Below are 26,818 nucleotides of genomic sequence, written 5' to 3' on the forward strand. Positions count from 1 at the left end.
GATGGTCAAAGAACTCTTTCAGTTCTTGTATAGTGCCTCTCCAGATCATCAGACAGTCGTCTATGAATCGACCCCAGTAGTACAGGTGGTCGATCCATTTACTTCCCTTCGGGCCCCAGATCCACTCCGCCTCAAACCAACCCATAAAGAGGTTGGCAAAAGACGGAGCAAATCTGGAGCCCTTCGCAGTTCCATGTCTCTGTTTATACCACTTCTCTTTAAAGCGAAAGTAGTTATTTTCTAGGACAAGTCTTGTCATTTCTAAAAACATCAGGGTGTGTTCATATTGCTCGGCTGGTCGTCTCATCAGAAAACTCTCTACAGCTTTTATCCCCAGATTATGGTCTATATTGCTGTATAAAGAGACAACATCTAATGTTACAAGGATCATACCATTTTCCCATGTTATGTCATTCATAAGATTCAAAATATGCCTAGTATCCTCAATATGAGATGGCAAATTATGTACAAATGGTCGCAAATAAACATCTATAAACTGTGACAGTCTTTCCGTAGGTCCATCAATTCCGGAGATAATGGGTCTCCCCGGTGGTTTCCTTTTGTCTTTGTGGATTTTTGGTAAACAGTAAAAACAAGGTGATCGTGGTGAAATGATTTTTAGATATGTATACTCATCAAAATCCAACAAAGATGTGTCATACCAAGTTCTCAGTTTGTCATTGATCAAAGGAATAATCGTATGCAGCGGGTTTGAGGCCACCCTCTCATAGTAATATACATTATTCAGTTGTGATAAGACCTCATTTTCATAATCAATAGTATCCTGGATAACTATGTTACCCCCCTTATCAGCCATTTTAATGACTATATTAGGATTCATGGTCAAAGTTTTCAATGCTGTACGTTCTTTTATGGTTAGATTATTCCTATTAAGATATCTTTTGTTGTCTCTGATATCCTTGTCAATCAATTTGTCAATGTCTAGATTAACTGCCTTGAAGAATGCATCAATCACATTACTCGAGGATAGTTGTGGGGTCCATCGTGACTTGTTTCTTAAGCCACTTGGTTCAATAGTAATCTGATTGATCTCTAAATCAATTAGTAATTTTGACATAGTCACTGGGTCATCTTCACTCTCTGTTAGTGACAGTAACAGTTTAGTATCTTGTACATTTTGGATTGTAAAATTCGACAATTCGGGTCTATTTACAGAATTAACTGCTTTAGGATGGTTCACAAAATGTTTCTTTATTTTTAACATCCTCGTGAATCTATATAGATCAATTTTTGCCAAATTCCAATCTATTTTACTAGATGGACAGAAACCCAAACCTCTTTTAAGCAAAGAAATCATATCTGTAGTCAGTTCAAATGAAGAAAGATTAACAATATCAATTGAATTCACATTATGTTCAGTCTCTATGGGTTCTTCCAAGACCGGGTTCTCATGCCTTGCCTTATTTTTGTTTCTCCCTTTGCCTCTGGTTCCTCTCCTAGTCTTATATTTCCTGGTTCTCGTCTGTTCCCTATCCTTATCCGCCGGACTTCCTCTAAAAAACTATTCCCTCCTGTCGCCATACCTGTATTTTCTGTCAGGTCTTCATTCTCACTTGTTGATATATTACTGGAGGAGGATTAGGGGTCACTAGTGCTCGAGGTTTCTCCCTTTTTCTTACTAGAAGATGGTTTATTCATTAAGTGGTCAAAGCATCGTGCAAAGGTAAACACACGACCTGTACGATAATCATTCTCATCCCTTTTAAGTTTCTTTGCTTTTCTTCTCTTGATATCTGTCTGCATCTCTGCTAGGATCTCGTCCAAAATAGCAAAAATTTTCATTGTGGCCTCTGGAATATTAAGTACCTTAATCTCATCTTCTAAAGTCTCAATCTCCATCATTAGTTTTTTAATTTTCCTTTCAGCGTTTTCAATTAGAATATTTATTAGGTTCCTAGAGCTACTAGACAACTCCTTCTCCCAAGTATCCAATATCTTGATCTTTCCTGAACTGAACTTTCCTGATTTTCCCCTGTACTTCATCGGCTGGTGAAGTTTGCATACGCTAATACCTTACAGCTCAAGGGTTAGCTAATTATGACTACTGCACGCTGTGCTTTAGCTCACTGAAATCTAGGTTTGTATGAAAATCTCAAATTGTAATGTATATCTTTCTTTTTCTCTCACTTCTCACGCCAGTTATTGGTTTATGATGTATATTTGCTTTGTACTGTAATTTTATTGTGGTTTTACCTTTATTAACATGAAATAACCAAAGTTTGATAATTCCAATGTGTTTTTGTACACTGACCCATTCATCATTAAGTTTAGATAAAGGTACCTTGATAAATATACTGAGTTTCGTTTTCCTTTATTGAAGTAATTACTGACATGATACAGTGTGGCTATTGTTGTTAGACAGGAATTTCTTCATTATAGGTCCTCGTCTGAGTCCCTATTGGCTCTTAAAAAGGTCTATCGGAGGACCTCATGAATTGTAAGTGGTTGTAGAGTTTCTATGGGCCCTACCTCTTGGTTATAATAAATAATTTACATTCATGATATTAGATGTTTGTGAAGGAGTACAAAAATTACAACATTAAGCACCGCTTCTGCCGGGTCAGAACCTTGTTGAGGGAGGGAGGCAGGGGACTGTGGTTGTAGAAAGATTGCTTCTATAATAAAGCAGTCATGGAGCAATGTACAAGATGGCCGGCGCTGCGTTGGAACGCATAATTGAAATGCTTTTCAATTGTGAGTTGCATAGGAGTGTCAGCCATCTTATATGTGAGCTCAATGTCTAAAAAGAGGAGAGACGATGTAGCTTAAGGACAAAAGCAGATAATCTTGAAGCTGGGGAACCAGGTTTGAGTCTCGGCAGGAGGCTCAAAATTCTGTAATTCTTGGCAAATTAATTACTCTCTCTATGCCTGGAAATGCGTCATATTGTAATGCAACTGGTTCACATGTAATGTGCTCCAGCAGTTCGCGCTATCTTAATTTGCAAAAATTAAATTAATTTTTTTTAAAACAAACTAGGGATCCACAAGGGGAGTATACAAATGCAAGGGACTGTGGGAAATACCAGCGGGACATGATAGGGAACACAAACAGAATTCGTGCATTCGTATGGAGTGCGAAGATGGAAAAAATAAAGTACCTCACAAATCAGTGGAAGGACAGGGTCCCGCAGCCACTGACCGCCAACCATAAAGGGTACTTTGTCCAAGCTCCAGGCAACAATGGAGCCGGGGAAAGAAGAGAGGGAATGAAACCTGATGACATGAGGAGCTGTTGCTATCCATCCAGTGAGAAGCTAGAAAAGCAGAGTGACTGATGAAGCCTGCAAATAGTAAGTAATGGCTGGGCTGTGGGTGGGTTGTAAGCCCCTTTTAAGATTGTTTATTACTAACAAAAGACTTCTTATGAACAGCGCAAGACTTGTGCAGGCGAAACCTAAAAACTGGCAAATAGAAACGTAAGTCGGGCCAGAAGTGACTACTTGCAACACCAGGCATGGAACCATTGAGATGATAAATTAAGAAATACAAAATATATAACACAACTTGACGTAAAATTGTCCAAACATTTCCCTCTGCTTTGGCAACCCACCGTAGTGACAAAATTGCTTTTAAGGATACAAAATGATTTACCAGACTGGTAGAAGTGGAACACAGTCAGAAGAAATATCAGACGTGCACCTCGGAAAGGCAATACGGTCATGGACAGGTTTGGTGGTTTTCCAAACAAGCCGTTCTCTCATGGACTTGGGGCATCTACAGAAAGAGTATAGCTGAACAGACTGTTTTGTCTCCAAATGTTTGAAGTTGAACTGCTTCCAGCAAGTGTACCCACTTGCCTGAAGCCAGCTGGTATAACTCCGCACTCTAATTACCTTTCAAACAAGTGTATCTCGTCAGGGTCTGAAATGCCATACTCCCTCATCTTCTGGACCATCTTCGCGGTCTTCTTGATAGCCAACTCATAGCGCTCGCTGCGGGACAGAAAGTTGGCATCCTCATGCTGGAAATCAGGATCCCTTAGAACAAAGTTTTCTGAAAGGCCAGAAGAGAGAAAGGTCATGTTGAGGTGGTGCTGTTGAACTGGTGCTCAGGTGGTGCTGAGTGATGCTGAGTTTGAGCTGTGCTGTGCTGAGGTGATGCTGCACTGAATTGGTGCTGAATTGCTTTTGAGGTGTGGCTGCACTGCTGCTGTGGGACTGCACTGGGGTTGGTGCACTAATGCGGCGGAAGTGCTGTGCTGATGCTGAGAAGGTTCTGTGGTTAAAATGGTGCTGTGTTGATGCCGAGTTGGTGCTGCACTGGTGGTGGTGCACTCATGAGGAGGTGGTTCTGTGCTGATGCTGAGATGGTGCTGTGGTAGTGCTCAGGTGATGCTGAGTGATAAAGAAGTGATCCTGAGGTGGTGCCAAGTGATGATTAGGTGGTGCTGTGCTGGTGCTTAGGCGGTGCTGAGTGGGTGCGGTGCTGAGGTGATGCTGCGCTAATGCTGAGGTCTACCTTGAAATACATTTGTTCAGAAAGTACTCTGTAAAACAAATCTCTTACACCTGGTTCAATGTATTATAATGTTGTTTCATCAATAATAACAACACAGGGCACATACAGGGGCCACAGGACAACTGACTTCTTTCTGAGATCGATAATACCTTAATCGTCAGGGCTAAGGCAGCTGATGAATGTTTCTAAGTTCAGCTTTAGAAAACTATCACTTCTAATAATTGTCACTAAATTCGGTTATGAAGTATACGATAATAAACACATTTTAAATGCCTTTATTATAGTGTACACATTTGTTGCATAATTTACATGCCAAATACATTGATGACTTGACTCATGCTTTGACTGTTACAACGAACCCCCACCCCTGGCTCGGCTCTTAATTTGATGACCTGCCCACCTCTTGTCTAGGGACACTAAGGTTATTGAATATTTACTGCTTATTACCCCCTCTGCACTACATACTCCTGCCTCACTGGGCTGTTCCTACATGCCCGCACGTTCAAGCCTGTAATATCTGCTTTTCATAAATAACTGCCGCTGACTTACCACCATAACATTATTGTATTTATATAGCGCTTACTACCCCTGATAAGGCGTCAAAGCGCTTTTCGGCGAGTAGCACACTACTTTGTTAAATGATGTAACCAATATATTTACGGAACAACATAATTACAAATCAACCTAGTGCTTCGTATGTGTCATTGATACTGAACTGATTAGGCCAAATTAACGAACTTTTCAAAACCAAATAAACAGAGGAGAACTAGCATGGCGAGGAAAGGTTCAGAGCCAGAAATCTTATTAAGATGCGAAAAAGAAATCTGTATACTCTTGAATGTGGGTAGGAGGGTATGGATATAAAAGACTAGAGTTAATAACGATTCAATTTTATGTAGCTCTTCACATCACATATCTGTGTTCCTAAGTACTGTTATTAACTGGTGTTAGTTAAAACAATTCAATTATAGTCCTCGGTTTACTGACCTCAGAAGGATGGGAGGTATAGTTTCCAGTCCCATGATTTTAATTTGTGAAATGCAAATCACAGCAGATGCCAGCAGAGGGTCTTAAAGCTGCACAGCCATCTACAATACAGGAGGCAAGCATAGGGCACTGCTGCAGGTTTTGGAAAGCAATAGCCTAACAGAACAGCATGGAAGAAAGTCTGAAGCATAAAAGGAAGTCTCACCCCAAAAAAGGGTGGCAATGCATGGACTGCCATCCAGCTGGTGTGTTGAAGACAAACACATGCACCCTTTCTAAAAGAGCTCTCGAGGAAAAAAAACACACCAACACCTAGAGCTACATAAGAATTAAATAAGATGCCAGTTAAAGCTGTGAGGCCAACCCCATTGCACATAACCTCCTCCGTATAAGGTCATAAACAGAATGTGCATTGTCGCTGCTGGAATATCCCTTTCTGACAACACCAGCAGCAAACAAGACATAAACAAACCAATGAGAGGTCAATTTAAAAACATACCCGTAGAGTTTCAAGACATGTAATAAGTCATAATGAGGTGTCCAAAGCTTTCCAAAGCATCTTGGCAACACTGCCTCCGAGTCACACGCTCACCGAGGGCTTTTCTCACATGCAGCCACCACAAACAGCCACTCACAAGGGGCGGGCAACAAAAAACCACGAAGGCTCCTGCCCCGACAGCCAAGAGTTCACCTCCTGTAAATCTGTGCCAAGAATGGCTCCCAACAGAGGAGCTTGATGGGGGTGGCAGGACACAACTGAGGAAGATGGGCTGGCCTGGCCTAAAGAAAAAAAGAATTGTGTGCTAAAAACACTATAAGTAAACCAAAAAGTATGGGGCCATGTAACAGGGGCAGTCTCCTGGGAGGGTCCGAAAGACCAAAAGGCGGGAATAATGAAGCATGTCCACCAATGAAAATCCGGCATTTTTTGAAGAGCACTAACAAGAGCTAATTGAAAAGATGGGAGGTCCTTGAAGCCATATTCTGAATACAGCCTGCCTCGCAGAGCAGCGCATGCACGCTGACTCTAGGCTCGACCTAAAAAGAGTAAACTGGTTTGTGGATGGTTAATGGATTGTGATGTAGTCTTTCCTAAATTGGAGAAAAGTTGGGGTAGTCCTGATGTATATGAGGATGTTATTTCAGATCCTGGGTGCATAAATGTACAAAGCTGTTGTCTTGATTTTCCTTTTTTATGCTTCTTAGTCTGCAGTCTGATGGTGTCCTGGCTATGGTCAGGTCTGGCCGTGATAGCTTTGTAAATGATGCAGTTGGTTACGAAGATGACCAAAGAAGTTCCATCAGGATGGAGGTGATGTGATCATATTTCTTATGGCCCTGAATGAGACATGCTGCGGAGTGTAGGAAGCCCCTGAATTGAGCCAGTATGGAGTCTGGGAGGCCATGTACTAGGGCATTAGCGCCATCCAGATGAAGATTAGATGGGTTTGAACAGCTTTCTCAAAGATGCAATCAGTCTTTCTTTAAGAGAGAGCTGGTTCCAGGCCACCTGTTTCTGTGGTAACGTGACTACAATTTACAGAACAGTTCAAGACTCACCTCTTTAAAGAACACTACACCACAGTACCTTAGCCGTACACAGCCCATATGTATACTTGGCATTGACTATGTACAACGCTCCACTGCTGTTCGGTTTTGTTCGCACAATAGAAATACTATCTATAATCATACACACATGGGCCGGAAAATCTGTGGCCCCCACCTATCAATGGGCCTCTCAAAGGTGCAAACCCTCGCATGCCACTGCTGCCCAGTCTGTGAATGGACCTCCGTACGGTTGAAGTGTGCTCCTTCTGGCTCCTCCCCAACAAAAGTAGCAGTAGCCTGCAAGATGGGAGCCAGGTTCACACAATTATTAGGCGGGCCTCAATCAGCTGTCCAAAATATGAACATAAATGTGAAAGAATGTCAGATTGTAGGAGTCGGTCAAAGGGGAATATATGGTTGTAAAAGGAATGCAATTTAAACCACTGTAATTTTAGCAAGGAAGTTAAATTCATTTAAAAAATCATATTTCAATTAATGCTCACACACACCCGTTATGCTCATCCTTAGCCATTTGCCCCTGCCCCCTAAGCTCACACATTGCCCCCTCTGCTAAAGTCCCTTATGCACATTTGACTGCCGTCTCTGCTCACAATCCTTCTGCTCAAACTTTCCCCCCTTTTGCTCTGTCATTTGTACTCGGGCATTGCCCCTCTCCACTCTGTCTTCGTTGATCACACAGTGCCTTCCCATACACAAACTGTCTCCTTACAACCTGCCCCACTGCTCATACATTACCCACCCTTCCCAGGTGATCATACACTGTTCTCTCTCCTCTCTGTCCTTTCCACTCACACTGTCCTCTCTACCCCTTCTCCTCAAGCATGATCTTTTTGCTCCCTGTCCAATCTTCTTTCACACTGTCTCTTGGCTGCCTGGTACCTTCTGCTCATACATTGTATCAAATGAAGAGTTGAGAAGGTATTGTAAATAAGAATAAGTTTATTCTTAAACAAGTACAGCACTGAGATCCAGGCAGAGTGTTTCTTCAATCAGCTACAGCTCATACTGGCTAGTACAAGCCCAACATTCTAAACTGCAAAGCTCTATTAATTGAAAGATGCATCAACAATACAGCAGTAGTTAAAGATACATGAATAGTAAAACATAATAATGAATAAATAGAAATAATAAATAACCATAAGATATAACACACCTCCTCACCTTACAATATCTAAAAATTTAAGTGACATAGGTGGCCAATTACCGGTCGGTAACGGCCGAATTCGGCCGTTACCGACCGGTAATTGGATTTTGAGATGTAGGAGCATGCTTTACAGAATCGGTATTTTACCGAATCTGTATTTACAGATTCGGTAAAATTACCGAATCGGTAAATACAGACTCGGTAAAAATACCGAGTCTGTAAAAGCATATGTAGGTAGCACATCTTTGAGTGCCGCAGGCCATTCAGATTCGGTATTTTAACACCCAATCCAATTGGGTGTTAAAATACCGAATTCAGGTGTGCATGCACATGTGTGCATGTACACCTAGCCATGTGACAGACAGACATGCCCTTAGGGCATGTCTGTGTGCCACATGGCGCACATGCCTATTTTTGGGGTGCCAGAGGGTGTCAAAGTGACACCCCCTGCACCCTTGCTAAAATCGGTATTTACCGATTCTGTAATTACAGAATCGGTATTGCCCATTGATTCCTACGGGCTTCAAAGCCCATAGGAATCAATAGGAAATACCGATTCGGTATTTCCAGATTCGGTAAATACAGAATCTTAAAGATTCGGTATTTACACATCTGGAAATACCTACATCTCCCCCCTTCATATTTACCACTTCTTAAATACCGAGTCGATAAAATTTGGTTTTTAAGAAGTGGTAAATAAGAATTACCTACATCGGGCCCATAATCCTCCAAATATTTAGGTGTAACCTTCAATCTAGAGCTGGACCTAACAGAAGAACTGCATACATCTGGAGGAGAAATGACATCGTTCACGAATTGTGTATCCGAAACTGAAACAGAATCATTTCCAGTGTGCACATCAGAAATTGAAACAAGATTATTTGAAGCTTTATGCCCAACATCATGCGTATGCCCACCATCAAGAGAAAATTGGTGAAAATCATTATACACAGATAAATCGCTTACATTAGAAGATGAACTTGACTTAAAATTAGATGAACAATGAAAGGACTGAATAGAATGCTTCTTTGAGTTCATTTCTACAGACTTGTCCACTCTAGCAACATTTCTGTAGCTCCACCATTTTCCACCTTCAACCATGACAGAATGTTTACCTACTTTAACAATAGTTGTATCAGGATAGAATTTAGACCCTCTAACTTTAAAAGGTCTTTTAATTCTAACTTTGTCACCCACCATGAATTCTTGATTTTTGACATGTTTATTCACATCATATCTAGCTTTAGACTTAATTTGAGAATTCTTCACATTCATTTTAACTAACTCCAAATTAGGTACACTTCTGTCAAAATGAGTTTTACTCACAACCCATTCTGGGGAAAGTTCGTTAAATGACTCCCTCTCAACATGGCAAAAGGGGTAACACCAGTTGTGGAGTGTGGAGTATTATTGTATGACCAAATTCTGTCACTAACAACGTCTTGTACTGACAGACCAGAAGAAATAGCCAACTGGACAGAATCTTTTACTACACGGTTTACTCTTTCTACTAAACCATTTCCCTGTGGGCTGTAAAGGGCTGTAGTTAAATGTTTTATACCCAGGGAACCCAAAAAATCTCTCATGACATACGAAACAAATTGTACACCATTATCTGAAACCAGATAAGCAGGAACCCCTTCTGATCTGAACAGTTTCTTCAAAAATTTGACCACATTTTCAGTATTAGGATCCTTCATGAATTTGAAAGACACCCATTTGGAATGGTAATCAACAATGGTCAAAATAAATCTAAAACCTTGATTCAGGCCACCGACAGGACCCAAAAAGTCAATTCCCAACTTCTCCCAAGGATTCTTTGGAAAGTCAACTGGGGATAATGGAGAATTGTATGTGCGAAGAGATTTCTCAGCATGAGAACATTCAACACAATTGTTTAATAAAGTCTCTACACTAATGTCCATACCAGGCCACCAGTAGTGTAGCCTCAATCTTTTATTTGTGCTAGTGATTCCCCCATGACCTTTATGAGCCAGTACAATAATTTTATCCCTGACTAAGGGGTCGATTAGGATGGCGGACGGAAACGGGTACTGTCCGATATGGTCGGGGAAATTTTACTCCCGGCCGCGCCGCGGAGAATCCGCGGTTGCGATTAGGATATTCATGTCACGAAACTCCGACCGCGACGGACGGATCATAACAAACACCGTCCGCGGTGGACGGAACACATCTAACTCCGTCCGCGGCGGACGGAGCCTAATGAACAGCCACCGCCGCGGACGGCAATGACCGCGGAAAAAGACACATTTACCGCCATACCTGTGAAAACTCCGTGTCCGCAATTAGGATAAATCCGCCAGTACCACGGTACGCACAGCCATCCACGTCCGCGGCGGAAAGAATGTAACGATAAACAGTGCATCACTGCGGAAGGCCAACATGCACAACATCCCTAACGTCAAACAAATGTCAGAAAGTGTACCGCAAGTACTAAGCAAACACACGAAAATTGACAACCCCCCCACCTGATACACCAACACCAAGCACAAGCCACCATGACACGCCCCAAGTACCCAATAATGCACACTAGTCAACACGCCCACCTACCACCTGACTGCCAACAACCATTGAGACACGACTATAAAATGACACCCACACACTACCACAATCCTTTGCATCACAGCATTGCTGCTAGCAAGAGGCCCTAATCGATATACAGCTTACTGAAATAGAAGACACCCAACCACCACCCTACCACACCCACCACACAAACACCCACCACACCATTCCTACACATCACACACCTGCACCCCCCAACCCACTCAACCCACACACTGAGCACCACACACCATGGCACCCAAAAAAAAAACTAAATTCACGGAGACGGAGTTGAAGGTGATGGTAGATGAAATCATCCGTGTTGAGCCCCACATCTTTGGGGCCCAAGTCCAGCAGACCTCCGTGGTCCAAAAGAATCACATGTGGGACAGAATCGTCAGTCGGGTGAATGCGTCAGGGACCGTGCCAAGGACGAAGCACGAAATTCAGAGGCGGGGGCCTGACCTGAAGACCAGGGTCAAAGGCATCCGCGCCAAAAACTATGCAAGAGCCAATCATACTGGCGGCGGAACACCCCCGGAGCCCATACCCTACACCGATTGGGAGGAGAAGGTGCTGGTAATACTTCACCCAGAGAGCCTAGACGGACTTGAGGAATGAGAAGAGGCTGGTAAGTACAAACCAAGCACCACGATCAGTACGACATGGTCAGCCTCACGCAACTGAGAAGACACATCTCCCAGGCCCCTACCCATTCACGTCGGACACATACTCACCAAAATGTAAATGGCTACCAACATGCCCCCATGTCCACAGGGAGGGTGGTGGAGGGTAGGGTGTGTGAGAGCTCACAACTACAACTCCCAACAGGCCCCCATGTTCACGGGGAGGTTGGTGGTGGTGGAGGGTGGGGTGTGTGAGAGCTCACAACTACAACTCCCAACAGGCCCCCATGTTAACGGGGAGGGTGGTGGTGGTGGTGGTGGGTGGGGTGTGTGAGAGCTCACAACTACAACTCCCAACAGGCCCCCATGTTCACGGAGAGGGTGGTGGTGGTGGTGGGTGGGGTGGGTGAGAGCTCACAACTACAACTCCCAACAGGCCCCCATGTTCACGGGGAGGGTGGTGGCGGTGGAGGGTGGGGTGTGTGAGAGCTCACAACTACAACTCCCAACAGGCCCCCATGTTCACGGGGAGGGTGGTGGTGGTGGTGGGTGGGGTGTGTGAGAGCTCACAACTACAACTCCCAACAGGCCCCCATGTTCACGGGGAGGGTGGTGGTGGGTGGTGGAGGGTAGGGTGTGTGGGGTGTGTGCGACAGGACACAGAAATGTGTACAAATCGATATGAACATGTAATGTCCACATTACTGACCAGCTCAATCTTGTCCCTCAGGTGATCATGAACTGACTGGGGAAACCAGCACCCGGCCGCAAGACTCACCTCCCACACATACCGGACTCTCTGGGGACGATGACACAGGCAGCTCCGGTGCGGAGGATGGAGCGGGCCCAAGCAGACAGCCAGGGCCATCTAGCTCACAGGGACTCCCGGGCCCGACAACCGTCGCATGTGTGACTCCAGCGACACCTGACTCAGTGATCTGCAGAGTCCCCACCACCACCACCACCTCCACCACCACCACCACCAGTACCACCAGTACCACCAGTACCACCACTCCTGCCTGTGCCACCCTGCCTAACCCAGCGCACGACGCAGGTCCATCGGCCTCACACCCAAGCAGGATGAGTGGCCCACAAAGGAGAGAGGTGACGGCACATCAGGCAATCAGGCGACCCACACTCCGCCGCACTGAGGAAGGACACCTACCCCATCCTGTGGCAGAGTCCCTTGAAGCCCTAGCCAGGTGCCAGGCTTCATACGACCGTTCCCAGGAACATGCAGATCGTGCACACCAGGACTCGGTGGACAACACGAACATGTTGCGGGAAATTTCGGGGTACCTTGGCCAGATAGTGCACATCATGGGCCAGCAGACAACAATGTGGAGGGAATGGATTGGCCGGAACAACCCCACCCCCCCTCCACCAATTGTCGTTGCGCCACCGTCACCTCCACCTCCACCGCCACCGTCACCACCACCACCACCTGTGCCCCTGGCGACCGATGTGGCCCATGAACTACCTGCACCCCCAGCTGATTCAGTTCCACCTCAAAGACGGAGGGGCCGCCCGAGGCTGGAAGTGGGTGAGAGCAGTGTTGGAGCGCCATCCACACGCTCCAAGAGGGGCCGCCAATGACTTTGCCACTGCCTGAGCCACACATTCACCCTGCAAAGTATCCTGTCCCACATAGACAATCATTGGCACTGGTCTGCTGGACTAGCCTGACACCCCCCAATGTGGTGTCAGCACGGACATTTCATCTGCCATTACCTTCAACTCCAACTCCCTCCCCCCCCACTTACTTGTAAATATTCACCAGCACAAATGCACAACCTGTAAATAAATGTCACTTACACACTCAATGATGTTTTGCCTCCATGTTTATTCACAAGATTGCCTTCAGAAACAGACGTAAACAGGTTCAGGGATCCTAGTCGTACATAATCATGGCGCTGCGGGAGTGACCTAGGGAAAATCAGAGACAGCAAACACACGTCAGGAAACAGATTCACACACATCACAACACACTGCACAGCAACATTCCACAAACTACACTCATCACAAAAGCATGGGATGAGAGGACACACATCATGGAGACTTGTATGTCCAAAGAAATTAAGACACACATATGCAACCATCACAAACCAGAACACACAGCTGATGCACCCCACATCCACACAACACCAGCAGACATACATAAGGCATTGTCAACCGGCACAAGAGGTAGTTACTCACATTCAAGGGAAGTAGCGATCAATGAGCTGGCGCCTCTGGTCCACACCTTGCTCCTCGCCACTATCCTCATCAGTCGACATGGGTGGGATGGGAGGCTGAGGAACTTCTTCGTCTTCAGGGTCCAACAGCAGTTCAATGTCATTGCGCACGGCCAGGTTGTGGAGCATGCAGCAGGCAATCACGATCCTGCATACTTTGCCTGGTGAGTAAGGCAGGGCCCCTCCGGTCTTATCCAGGCACCGAAACCTAGACTTTAGCAGTCCAAAGGTACGTTCAATCACTCTCCGTGTCCTTCCATGTGCATCATTGTAGCGCATTTCACCCGCTGTTGTTGGATTACGTATGGGACTCAGGAGCCAGGGCCGGTTTGGGTACGCCGAGTCGCCTATGTAGGGGGATGACAGACACAAATATCACAACAAGATATGGTGGGTACCCCATGCCACACAGAGATCACAAAAGTCCCCACTGCACACTCACCAACAAGCCACGCTTGACCGGGTCGCAGATTTGCCATCAGTTGGGGGACAATGCTGCTCCGCATGATGTGGGCATCATGTGCGGAGCCAGGAAATCTTGCACACACATGGGAGATGATGTTGTTTGCCAGGCACACCACCTGCACGTTCAGCGAATGGAAGTGCTTGCGATTCCTAAAAACCTGCTCACGTGCCCGTGGTGGAATGATAGCGATATGTGTGCCATCAATTGAACCCACAACGTGTGGTATGTGGCTCAGTGCATAGAAGTCCGCTTTGACTGCTGGCAACTCTTCCGGCCGTGGGAAATGGATGTAGTCATTCTTGTACAGCATCATAGCTCTTAAAACATCCCGAAGTACCGTGCTGAACATGGACTGTGACATCCCCCCGGCATATCCAACTGTGTACTGAAAGGTGCCAGTTGCAAAGAAATGTAGTGCCGCCATAACCTTTGCTGTGGGTGTATTAGAACCAGGATACGTCCTACGTGGCTGCAGATGAGGAGACAATTGGGCAACAAGCTCCATCAACCGACGTCGATCCAGCCGGATTTTCCTAATCACCTCCTCGTCAACCATATCCTCCAGCACAGTGTATGGCCGATGCACATTTGGAGCCCTCCTGTGTGGGAGAGAGATGTAACTTAAGTCAACTTACAAACGACGCATACGTGTGCAACTCCATCACATGTAAGCCAACATTAGCAAGAACAAAAATATTTGGGATAATGGTCATATGTGTGACATCTCTGATAGTTAATACAATACAGAGTGGCCCTTTAACAATGTGCAGCCACTTGCAACAGGAAGTGTGTCAACACGTACAACGCAACGTAGTCACATGTGAACATTACTGACAATCCGTGTGTCTTGACCCTAATGTTTAGAAGCCACATCACAGACACACATGCAAGTGCATGCACACAAACGATAATGATACACACACACCATGTCATCATGCACCAATGCCAACACCAATAATGTCGAGCATACGGTAATTACATGCATGGTGACACAACATCCAAGACACATACACTGAATGCATGTGTACCACCACCATTGTAGTCACCTCGCCAGAACCACACACTGACAACAGAATCATAATTTGGCCATACAGCCGTGATGTACTGTGTAGTTGTGAAGATGTAATAACGTCTGTAGGGTCACACCCGACGTCAACACGTCAAAATGCACATCTGTTGCACATTGTGTGCCTACCGATGGGCATAGTATGGACACACATGGAATAGTGAATGACATATGACGTTTCCCTATCACGCTCACAACCCTCATGACGCAACTGCAGACAACACATCACTGTGCAGCGTCTGACAAGATAACATAATTGGCGCCGCCATGGCGGTGCACAGCTTCCGCTACTTTCCAATGGCCATACGCGGCCAGCGTCCCTCTTCCCATTGGCTGCATGTGCACGACCGTCACGGGCACACATCGGCAACCGCACGTGCAAGCTTCAGGCACGGATGCTTCAGTTGCAACAATGTTCTATCACTGGCGCCACCATGGCGGTGCACGTACTCAGCGGGGGAGGTGCAGGCCTATACACCATTTAGATGTACTCAATGTACATGCCAGTTCATGTCCCCTCTTACAGTCACATTGCATCATCCAGCGTACACCGGCCGGAGCGGCCGGGCCTAGGACGGCCGTGCCGGCCATGTCCACAACCGCCGTGCCGGCCATGTCCACAACCGCCGTGCCGGCCATGTCCACAACCGCCGTGCCAGGCCGGGCCTGGCACGGCGGTTGTGGACATGGCTGGCACGGCCGTCCTAGGCCCGGCACGGCGGTTGTGGACATGGCCGGCACGGCGGTTGTGGACATGGCCGGCACGGCGGTTGTGGACATGGCCGGCACGGCGGTTGTGGACATGGCCGGCACGGCGGTTGTGGACATGGCCGGCCCGGCCGTCCTAGGCCCGGCCGCTCCGGCCGGTGTACGCTGGATGATGCAATGTGACTGTAAGAGGGGACATGAACTGGCATGTCCATTGAGTACATCTAAAGAGTGTATAGGCCTGCACCTCCCCCGCTGAGTACGTGCACCGCCATGGTGGCGCCAGTGATAGAACATTGTTGCAACTGAAGCATCCGCGCCTGAACCTTGCACGTGCGGTTGCCGATGTGTGCCCGTGACGGTCGTGCACATGCAGCCAATGGGAAGAGGGACGCTGGCCACGTATGCCCAATCGAAAGTAGCGGAAGCAGTGCACCGCAACACCAGGGCCAGTCATTGGCCCTTTTACGAACACGCATCCAGGGCTGACCAATTGCTGGCGACGTATGCCACTGACACGTGCTGAGGGCCCTATATATGTGTGTTGTCCAAAAGCACACATCGTACCCTGGGAACCAGTGCTGCCTGTTCACCTGGACTTGCTGCTGCTGCTGAGCTGACCACCGACTGCTGCCTGTGACCATCACCTCGACCTGCTGCTGCTGCTGAGCTGACCACCGACTGCTGCCTGTGACCATCACCTCGACCTGCTGCTGCTGCTGAGCTGACCACCGACTGCTGCCTGTGACCATCACCTCGACCTGCTGCTGCTGCTGAGCTGGCCACCGACTGCTGCTCTAGTGCCATACTCCGTGATCTTGCCATGTCGAGAGCCAAAGAGATCCGGTCTCGTCCCTTCACCGCTGCGGAGCTTGATGTCCTCGTGGACGGTGTGCTCCGCAACTATGGACGCCTCTACGGCGCACCCGGACAGGTGGTAAGTGCAGTGTGGGACATGTTGGTGTGCATGAGGGGGCCAAATAATCCTGCCTACTGCAATCTTAGCTGTGTAGTGTGGGCTCGACATATTTTCAGGATTGTGCATGGCGGATGACAGATACGTGTTGCCCCTATCTGTGTGTACAGGCCAACTGTCCACTGACTTACACCCTTTTGTCTCCCATCATGGTAGGTCAAGCTGCACCTTCGCAAGGACGTGTGGAGGAGCATTGCACGTGAAGTACGGGCATTGGGGGTGTGCAACAGACGACATACACACTGCCACAAACGCTGGGACGACATTTCCAGGCTGAGCAAGAATGTAGCGGAAGTGACACTGGGGATGATTCCAAGGACGCCACGTCTGGCCCGATGCTCCATGACCCCTCTCATGCACCGTATCATTGCTGTGACGCATCCTGACCTGTCCGAACGGCTGAGTGTCGATCAACAGCAAACTAGCGGTGAGCATACTGTCTGTGTAGGAAACTTGTGAGTGCAATGCATGTATTGATGCACAGACACAGTATTGAGTTCCGTGGTGCGAATGTATCTCTGCGATGCCATGTTGGTCCCATTGGGTGGGTGTATTTTGACATCCAGGTCCGGCATGTTGACACGCCACTTGCTTAGTAGTTGAGTGTTGAAGCACATGCCCTAGTGGTCCGTGGCCCCATGGCAAGAAATGTGTGCAGATGTACGTGCTCCTGCCCTGTCCGCATGCTGTACATGTGTCACGGCCACCAACGCTTATGTAATGTGAGGATGACTGGTAGAGGTGGGCCGTGTGCAGGATGGGGGCTACAAGAACTTTGTCAGCTATGGAATTTGGGAATCCTTGTCCTTCTGTACGTGAGTGTGCCCATGACTTACACCTCTTTTATGTGCATTTCAGCTATGACAGAGGACACTCAGCCACAGACGGAGGAGATTAGTCGAGGTAATGAGTCCGGGTCAGACTTCGCACACACGCAGACTGACACAGAGGAGGGCAGCGCCGGAGAGGGGGACAGGACCGTCCCTGAGGACTCGCATGTGGAGACACCATCGTCCTCATCTTCGGAAAATCTTGGTGAGCCAGCACTGTTGTCACAGACTGGGAGTGGGCAATCATCACCTTCTGTCGGAACACAGCACACAGGGCCCACACTTCCGCCAACTGCACCATGTACTGTTCGTGCCCGCAGGAGTAGGGGGAGCAGAGTGGCGTTCGGTGCAGGCACCGCTGCCCCTGCCACGGTGAGCCAAAATGCACTGTGTGCTGAGGCCGTTGATCTGCTGCGACAGCTGTATGTGGGGCAGACCAATATGACAAATGCTTTCCAAGACCATGATAGGAAGTTGGGGCAGGTGGTGGCATTCATGGAAGGGATGCATGGCGATCTTGCTGGTCTACACAGGACAGTGCAGTCATTGGCAAGCAGTGTGTCATCTGCAATAGTACAGTCGCATGGACAGGGTGCTACTTCTGTTTCCCCATCTACACCACTGGATGTCTCAGGGGGTAGTGATTATTCTGAGCAGGACTCAAATACAGGTTATTGCACTAGAAGCAGCGTCAGACAGCACGTCAGGGCACGCAGGGCACAGACAGCATCCCCTAGGTCAGCAAAATCTGTTCCTGAAGACAACGTCAGATACACTGGAGTACACACACAGGATCCACAAGTGTTGTTGGGGGACATGCCTTCACATGCTACACAGGCATTCAACACAAAAGGTACTCCCAAGGCAAGGGATACTCACAAGTCCATGGACAGTCCCTTGGACAAGGCCACTCAAAATACAAAGGCACCTCAAAAGAGCAGGGAAAGTCCCAAGGGCAGGCCCACAACAGAGGAAAGGGCCACTCCCAAGGACAGGGACAAGGACAGTCAAAAGACAAAGGCACCTCAAAAGAGCAGGGAAAGTCCCAAGGGCAGGCCCACAACAGAGGAAAGGGCCACTCCCAAGGACAGGGACAAGGACAGTCAAAAGACAAAGGCACCTCAAAGGAGCAGGGAAAGTCCCAAGGGCAGGCCCACAACAGAGGAAAGGGCCAATCCCAAGGACAGGGACAAGGACAGTCAAAAGACAAAGGCACCTCAAAGGAGCAGGGAAAGTCCCAAGGGCAGGCCCACAACAGAGGAAAGGGCCTGTAGGAAGGGGGAGTCTCTGGTTGGCGCAGTGCGACACTGGCGACAATCAGGGCCTCTCTCTTCCTCGTCAGGGCTGAGGGTTCCCTTCAAGACAACCTCTGCTTACCCTCTAGGTAGTGTGGCTTAAGCAGTCTTAGGCTAATCTCTGGGGCATGTAGGGTTAAACATTTGCAATATCATACCATCACAACCAACCCACCACACAATGACACCAAACTGTATTTGTAAAAATATATGTTCTTTATATAAATCTCAAGCAGGCTTGTAAATACAGTCTTGGTTACTTCAAATGCAGGTTCCAGTTACTCTTTATGAAAAAGGCACAGTTCTTGAATAAATGCGGTCTTTTGGGCCTTCTGCCCAGCTTTACGAAGGTTCAAGGGTCTTAGAGCGCTTCTAGGCGCTTTCCGCTGTCTCAGCTGCCGAAATGAGCTACCCGGCGGGGCCTGACTCGGAAGAGGGGGCCGCGGGCCTTCGGGAGCGTCAGGCGGGGCCTCGGGGGCCAAGAGCAGAGCGAGCCTCTGCTTCAGGGGCGGCTCGTGCTGCCAGCGGTTGTGCGGCTCCCGGGGTGCCGGAGATCAGTCAGCGCGGTGCGAGCTCGGGTTGCAGGACGCTCGCACCGCGACGGGCCAAAGACAGTACCTTGAACTTCTTGGGGTGATCTTTGAAGAGGACGGCTGCAGGGGAGGGAGCTGTCCCACGTCGCGTTGCTTCCTTAACGGGCGAGGCGAGCTGCGGCTCGAGGCAGCAGGTCACGGGTCACCCGGGGCGGCGGTGCTCGATGGGGTCTCAGGTCCTTCGCTCAGTCTCCTCTTCGGTCCTGACGGCGGCGGCTGGGTGTGGCGCAGTGGCAGTACGGTCCCCAAGTGCGGGACGTACCCAGCCAAAGTGCCGGTCGCGGTGCTGTCCCTTCAGCGGGGCGGCAGGTCAGACGCTGATAGCGAGGGAGATGACAAGGGCGGCAGTCCGTCTTTGCGGGGGAATCTACGGCGCTTGGGCCCAGTAGACTTCGGTGCTTGGACCGGACGGGTCCTCCGTTACTTTGCTCTCGTGGGGCCAGGTGCAGATGCCGTCACGGTGTTCAGTCCAGCGGCGGGCTGGGCTTCACGTTGTTATGGCGATCTGCTCACCCACGGTCACGGTGTGCAGGGGGGGCTTGATGCTCTTGTCTTCCTCAGGCAGCGCTGCAGCGATAAGCAGCACACACAGCAGATGCTTTGGTCAGGGGTTAGCGCTCACTGTTCCTGGAGCGCTGGTCAGGGGGCAAGTTCAGCAGCAAGCCCTTGGAGATCTTTTTAGCAGAGTTTGGCACAAAGTTCAAAATAAAGCAAAAGTCTCTTGTAGTCTTTTCTCTTCCTCTCCTTTGGCAGCAAGGCACCAGACACAGGCCAGAGTCAGCACTCCTCCTTGTAGTCCTTCCCGGTCCTTCTCTTCGGGCAGAGTTTCTCTTGTAGCACAAACAGGATCTAATTTACAAGGAGCAGGGCTCCTACTTTTATACCCAGTTTCTTTTGTTCTAGCCAGCCAGGGGGGCCTCTGCATAACTGCTCCAGTCTCTGAGTACTTGTTGTGGGTACTTATGACTTCTGCATTCAGTGTGAGGGCAGGCACATCAGCCGCTCCCCAGGGGGGCGGAGCCGGCATTGAGAGGGCAGGAGTGGCCTGAGCACTTTGTTTACAAGCTCCGGTCCTTCCTGGGCCAGGTGCAGGCTGAGTCATCAGTCGCTCCCCAGGAGGGCGGAGCCAGCATTGTGGTGGCAGGGGCACAGCCTGATGCATCATTCAGGGGAAACTCCCACCACCCATTAAGGGGTCCTCCTGCTAATCACTACCTGTCAACTCCCAGCCCTGTCACTCACACACACCAGACAGTCAGATCCACATCCAAGCAGAGGCGGGCTGAAATGGTTAGGCAAGCAAATGCTAACTTTCTAAAAGTAGCATTTGCAAACACAGGATATTAAAATAAACTTTACTAAAAGAAGTATTTTATTATTCTGAGTTCAGGCATACTAAACACGAATTTCTACCATGTTCCCTGAGCCTGCTGGGATTATAGAGTGTAATAATTCCAGCAGCCCATCTGGCCTAGAAGGGAACAGGTAGCCTTACAATAGTGAAAAACGACTTTGGCAGTAATTCACTATTAGAACATGCCACACACATCAGGGCATGTTCTACCTTACACTTACAATGCACCCTGCCCTCTGGCCTACCATAGGGGTGACTAATATGAAGGTTAAGGGAAGGTTTAGGGGCTGGCAAGTGTGTGCACTTGCCCAGCCAGGGTGACAGTACCAGACTGCCCGCAGGTTCTGCAATGGCAGACCCTAGACACATTTTAAGGCTGCTTCTGTGGGTGGCGCAACCAGCGCTGCAGGCCCACTAGCAGTATTGGCATTCACAAGCCCTGGCACTCCTGGTGCACTTTACTAGGGACTAACAGTAAATCCAATGAACCAATCATGGACATCAATCACATGTACACTTTACAACAGGGAGAGCATATGCACTTTAGCACTGGTCAGCAGTGGCAAAGTGCCCAGAGTCATTAAACCAACAAAAACAGGTCAGAGAGAGTATTGGAGGAAGGCAAAAAGTTTAGGGATGACCCTGCCAAGAGGCCCAGGTCCAACACAACCCCCTTCCAGCCAAAACGCAGGGTAGACCAATCACCACTGTGATGGGCTTCCCTGCTTTGGGCGATAGAACCTGGACCTGGCCCGCAACAGCAGGGGCACATTCCAGTTCTACGCCAATCTGCACCTCCTTCAAATCCTCTGTTCATACTCTCAGGGTCCACCAAGCCAATCCATGGGAAACCCTTCTCTACACCTGTGGACACCACCTGTGCAGCCTTGAACCTTAATTCGCTCACAGGTGTGTCCCAACAGGCAGACAGAAAAATGTCACAGTGGCCACTGACAGTAGTCAGGAATGAGACCCAAGCCTTACGCCTCTCAGGGCTCTCAAACCTCTGTGGCCTTAAAGAGTGGGGGGCATTAGCCCCAGGTGCTTGGCACCCTTGGTCCACTCTCCCTCCTGTCAGGTCAGGTATGCCATCCTGGCACTGACCCACCAGCCTCAGGTCTGTACCTGACGGCTGTACTAAAGACTGGGGTGGCCTCTCCCACACCCGGTCCTCCTCCTGGGGGCTCTGTACCCTCCCACCTGGAGTGGTACCCCCTTCCAGAATTGTCAGGGCACCTGTGGCAGGTGACCTGCACAATTCGCCCACCAGTTCAGGGGTGCTATCCTGCAACTGGGGCACCAGGTCAGGGGGGACACCCTGCACCTGGCCCTTAAACCTAGGGTCTAAACCCTCAAGTTGACCCGGGGTCAGAGGCGAGGACTCCCTCCCTCTGCACCCCTTTCCAGAGTACTGCCCACTCCCAACCGGAGTGGTACCCCTAGAAGCGACATGGGCCAGGACACTGATTACAGTGGTCCTGCCCTCCAGGTCAGACAACACCTGACCCTGGCTTCTCAACTCAGGGACCCAACCCTGCAGTTGAACACTTGCCTGGCGCACCAGGACTTTCCGGGGAGCACGCCTGCCCCCCCTGAGGGTGGCACATAGCTCATGTGTCGTGCGACAGTCTGCCCGGCGCAGATCTCCCAACCCCTGTCCCTCTGACAGTGCGGGAAGATCCCCCAGGACAGAAGTGGTGTCCCCCTGGTCATTCACTGGGGACGCAGCCCTGCTGGCTGGCCCCTGACCCACTGGTTCTTCCACTGGGGACTCTTTCCCCCTCTCGCCCCTCTTTCTGGACTTCTGCACCCTCCCAACTGGAGTGGTACTGCCAGTCACCAGAACTACTGGAGCCCTGTTTACAGAGCCTCCACGTTCTCTAGCCACTGGGGGATCCCCCTCAGCGGGTGACTCATCCGGACAGCCTAGGCTCCCCACCTGGTGTTCCCTTAAAGAACCATCCAGGCTCTGAGACTGAGGTTGGGCACTACCGGGACAAAACCCATTCTCACTCCTTCCCCTTAAGGACAGGACGTGAGGCCCTACACCCATCTCACTACTACAGGACCTAGCTGGGCTACTCTGCGCCACTTCCACCACTCTGGGCTGGAAGATACCTGAGACACTCTCCACAGGGTCACACCCCAATGCCTCTCCAGACCCTCTGGAATCCACCACAAGGTCTGCCTCCAATGTGAGCTCCCTGGGGTCAGAGAACTCACTCTCAAACAGGTGTTGGCATAGCTCTGGAAAACTGGGACTTACAATATGCTCTCCCACAATTGGATTACACAGCCCCCTAGCAGGGTTAACCAAATTATCCTTCACCTCACCATCCAGCGCCTCACACACATACTCCACATACGTATTCCCAGGCCGCTTATTACACCCCCTAAACTTCTGCCTATACATTTCAGGGGTAAGCCCATACCTGGTCATTAAAGCTTCCTTCATATGGGGATAGGATCTCTGGTCTTCAGTGGGCAAATCTAGCAGGGTGTCCCTTCCTTCGCTAAGGAACCTTCCCCATAACCCCGCTCCCCAATCCTTCTCAGGGACCCGGTGGGAAAGCATGGCTACCTCATATGCCCTAAACCACTGTCCTATGTCATCCCCCTTAAAGAACTCTTTAACTACATCTTTGGGGATGTGCACTCTTGACTCTACCTGCACCGGCGTTGTGCTGCCACCAGAGGGAGGATGATCCAAGGCTTTCTCTTTTAGACTCATCTCCCTCATTTTCATATCATACTCAAACTGGAGTTTTCTTTCTTCCAGAGCCATTTTTTTGCTTTCAAGCTCCATTTGGCCCTTCAAATTCAATTCTGCCATCTTGATCTCATGATCCCTGGTTGCCTGTCTGTCTGCCAGCTCCTCTGGCGACAGGCCTCTGCCAAAGCTAAGAACGCTGTCTGGTTTTTCCAGACCCACAGGATCCACAGGTGCATTCTGATCCTCAGGTGCCTTCCTAGATTCAATCCAGGCTCTCATGGCCTTGTAGAACTCAGGTTTGTTTCTGCATCCTGCGTGTGGAACCTTGAGTTTCCTGCAAAAATAACTCAACTGCTTCTTTGTGTAGTCATCCAGCTTTGATGCGTCCCATTCTAGCCCCTGCGCACTAGAGGCTATGGACTCTCCTCCATCAATGCTGTTTGTGCCAGGCATGTTTGCAACACTAGGGATCTTCTTCTTTAGCAAAATTAAAAAAATCCAAAAGTCTGTGGCTAAGTTACTGGACTGTAATCACTATGCAATGGTCAGTAGCTAAGGTAAAACACTGCAAATGTAAATTCGCGAATCCCACCGCTGCCACCAATGTAGGAAGGGGGAGTCTCTGGTTGGCGCAGTGCGACACTGGCGACAATCAGGGCCTCTCTCTTCCTCGTCAGGGCTGAGGGTTCCCTTCAAGACAACCTCTGCTTACCCTCTAGGTAGTGTGGCTTAAGCAGTCTTAGGCTAATCTCTGGGGCATGTAGGGTTAAACATTTGCAATATCATACCATCACAACCAACCCACCACACAATGACACCAAACTGTATTTGTAAAAATATATGTTCTTTATATAAATCTCAAGCAGGCTTGTAAATACAGTCTTGGTTACTTCAAATGCAGGTTCCAGTTACTCTTTATGAAAAAGGCACAGTTCTTGAATAAATGCGGTCTTTTGGGCCTTCTGCCCAGCTTTACGAAGGTTCAAGGGTCTTAGAGCGCTTCTAGGCGCTTTCCGCTGTCTCAGCTGCCGAAATGAGCTACCCGGCGGGGCCTGACTCGGAAGAGGGGGCCGCGGGCCTTCGGGAGCGTCAGGCGGGGCCTCGGGGGCCAAGAGCAGAGCGAGCCTCTGCTTCAGGGGCGGCTCGTGCTGCCAGCGGTTGTGCGGCTCCCGGGGTGCCGGAGATCAGTCAGCGCGGTGCGAGCTCGGGTTGCAGGACGCTCGCACCGCGACGGGCCAAAGACAGTACCTTGAACTTCTTGGGGTGATCTTTGAAGAGGACGGCTGCAGGGGAGGGAGCTGTCCCACGTCGCGTTGCTTCCTTAACGGGCGAGGCGAGCTGCGGCTCGAGGCAGCAGGTCACGGGTCACCCGGGGCGGCGGTGCTCGATGGGGTCTCAGGTCCTTCGCTCAGTCTCCTCTTCGGTCCTGACGGCGGCGGCTGGGTGTGGCGCAGTGGCAGTACGGTCCCCAAGTGCGGGACGTACCCAGCCAAAGTGCCGGTCGCGGTGCTGTCCCTTCAGCGGGGCGGCAGGTCAGACGCTGATAGCGAGGGAGATGACAAGGGCGGCAGTCCGTCTTTGCGGGGGAATCTACGGCGCTTGGGCCCAGTAGACTTCGGTGCTTGGACCGGACGGGTCCTCCGTTACTTTGCTCTCGTGGGGCCAGGTGCAGATGCCGTCACGGTGTTCAGTCCAGCGGCGGGCTGGGCTTCACGTTGTTATGGCGATCTGCTCACCCACGGTCACGGTGTGCAGGGGGGGCTTGATGCTCTTGTCTTCCTCAGGCAGCGCTGCAGCGATAAGCAGCACACACAGCAGATGCTTTGGTCAGGGGTTAGCGCTCACTGTTCCTGGAGCGCTGGTCAGGGGGCAAGTTCAGCAGCAAGCCCTTGGAGATCTTTTTAGCAGAGTTTGGCACAAAGTTCAAAATAAAGCAAAAGTCTCTTGTAGTCTTTTCTCTTCCTCTCCTTTGGCAGCAAGGCACCAGACACAGGCCAGAGTCAGCACTCCTCCTTGTAGTCCTTCCCGGTCCTTCTCTTCGGGCAGAGTTTCTCTTGTAGCACAAACAGGATCTAATTTACAAGGAGCAGGGCTCCTACTTTTATACCCAGTTTCTTTTGTTCTAGCCAGCCAGGGGGGCCTCTGCATAACTGCTCCAGTCTCTGAGTACTTGTTGTGGGTACTTATGACTTCTGCATTCAGTGTGAGGGCAGGCACATCAGCCGCTCCCCAGGGGGGCGGAGCCGGCATTGAGAGGGCAGGAGTGGCCTGAGCACTTTGTTTACAAGCTCCGGTCCTTCCTGGGCCAGGTGCAGGCTGAGTCATCAGTCGCTCCCCAGGAGGGCGGAGCCAGCATTGTGGTGGCAGGGGCACAGCCTGATGCATCATTCAGGGGAAACTCCCACCACCCATTAAGGGGTCCTCCTGCTAATCACTACCTGTCAACTCCCAGCCCTGTCACTCACACACACCAGACAGTCAGATCCACATCCAAGCAGAGGCGGGCTGAAATGGTTAGGCAAGCAAATGCTAACTTTCTAAAAGTAGCATTTGCAAACACAGGATATTAAAATAAACTTTACTAAAAGAAGTATTTTATTATTCTGAGTTCAGGCATACTAAACACGAATTTCTACCATGTTCCCTGAGCCTGCTGGGATTATAGAGTGTAATAATTCCAGCAGCCCATCTGGCCTAGAAGGGAACAGGTAGCCTTACAATAGTGAAAAACGACTTTGGCAGTAATTCACTATTAGAACATGCCACACACATCAGGGCATGTTCTACCTTACACTTACAATGCACCCTGCCCTCTGGCCTACCATAGGGGTGACTAATATGAAGGTTAAGGGAAGGTTTAGGGGCTGGCAAGTGTGTGCACTTGCCCAGCCAGGGTGACAGTACCAGACTGCCCGCAGGTTCTGCAATGGCAGACCCTAGACACATTTTAAGGCTGCTTCTGTGGGTGGCGCAACCAGCGCTGCAGGCCCACTAGCAGTATTGGCATTCACAAGCCCTGGCACTCCTGGTGCACTTTACTAGGGACTAACAGTAAATCCAATGAACCAATCATGGACATCAATCACATGTACACTTTACAACAGGGAGAGCATATGCACTTTAGCACTGGTCAGCAGTGGCAAAGTGCCCAGAGTCATTAAACCAACAAAAACAGGTCAGAGAGAGTATTGGAGGAAGGCAAAAAGTTTAGGGA

General features: G+C 49.4%; 1 protein-coding gene across 1 annotated transcript in view; it reads right to left on the minus strand.

The window, feature by feature from the left end:
• LOC144767358 (peroxisomal acyl-coenzyme A oxidase 1-like) overlaps positions 1 to 26,818 on the minus strand; it is a 575,229-nt gene that overhangs the window by 536,196 nt on the left and 12,215 nt on the right. Inside the window, exon 2 of the mRNA XM_078650828.1 lies at positions 3,857 to 4,016. Within this exon, the coding sequence (XP_078506954.1) occupies positions 3,857 to 4,016 (160 nt within the window). The remainder of the gene's footprint in view (positions 1 to 3,856; positions 4,017 to 26,818) is intronic.

This window comes from Lissotriton helveticus, chromosome 7 (genome assembly GCF_964261635.1).
Source record: "Lissotriton helveticus chromosome 7, aLisHel1.1, whole genome shotgun sequence".
NCBI classification, from domain to species: domain Eukaryota; kingdom Metazoa; phylum Chordata; class Amphibia; order Caudata; family Salamandridae; genus Lissotriton; species Lissotriton helveticus.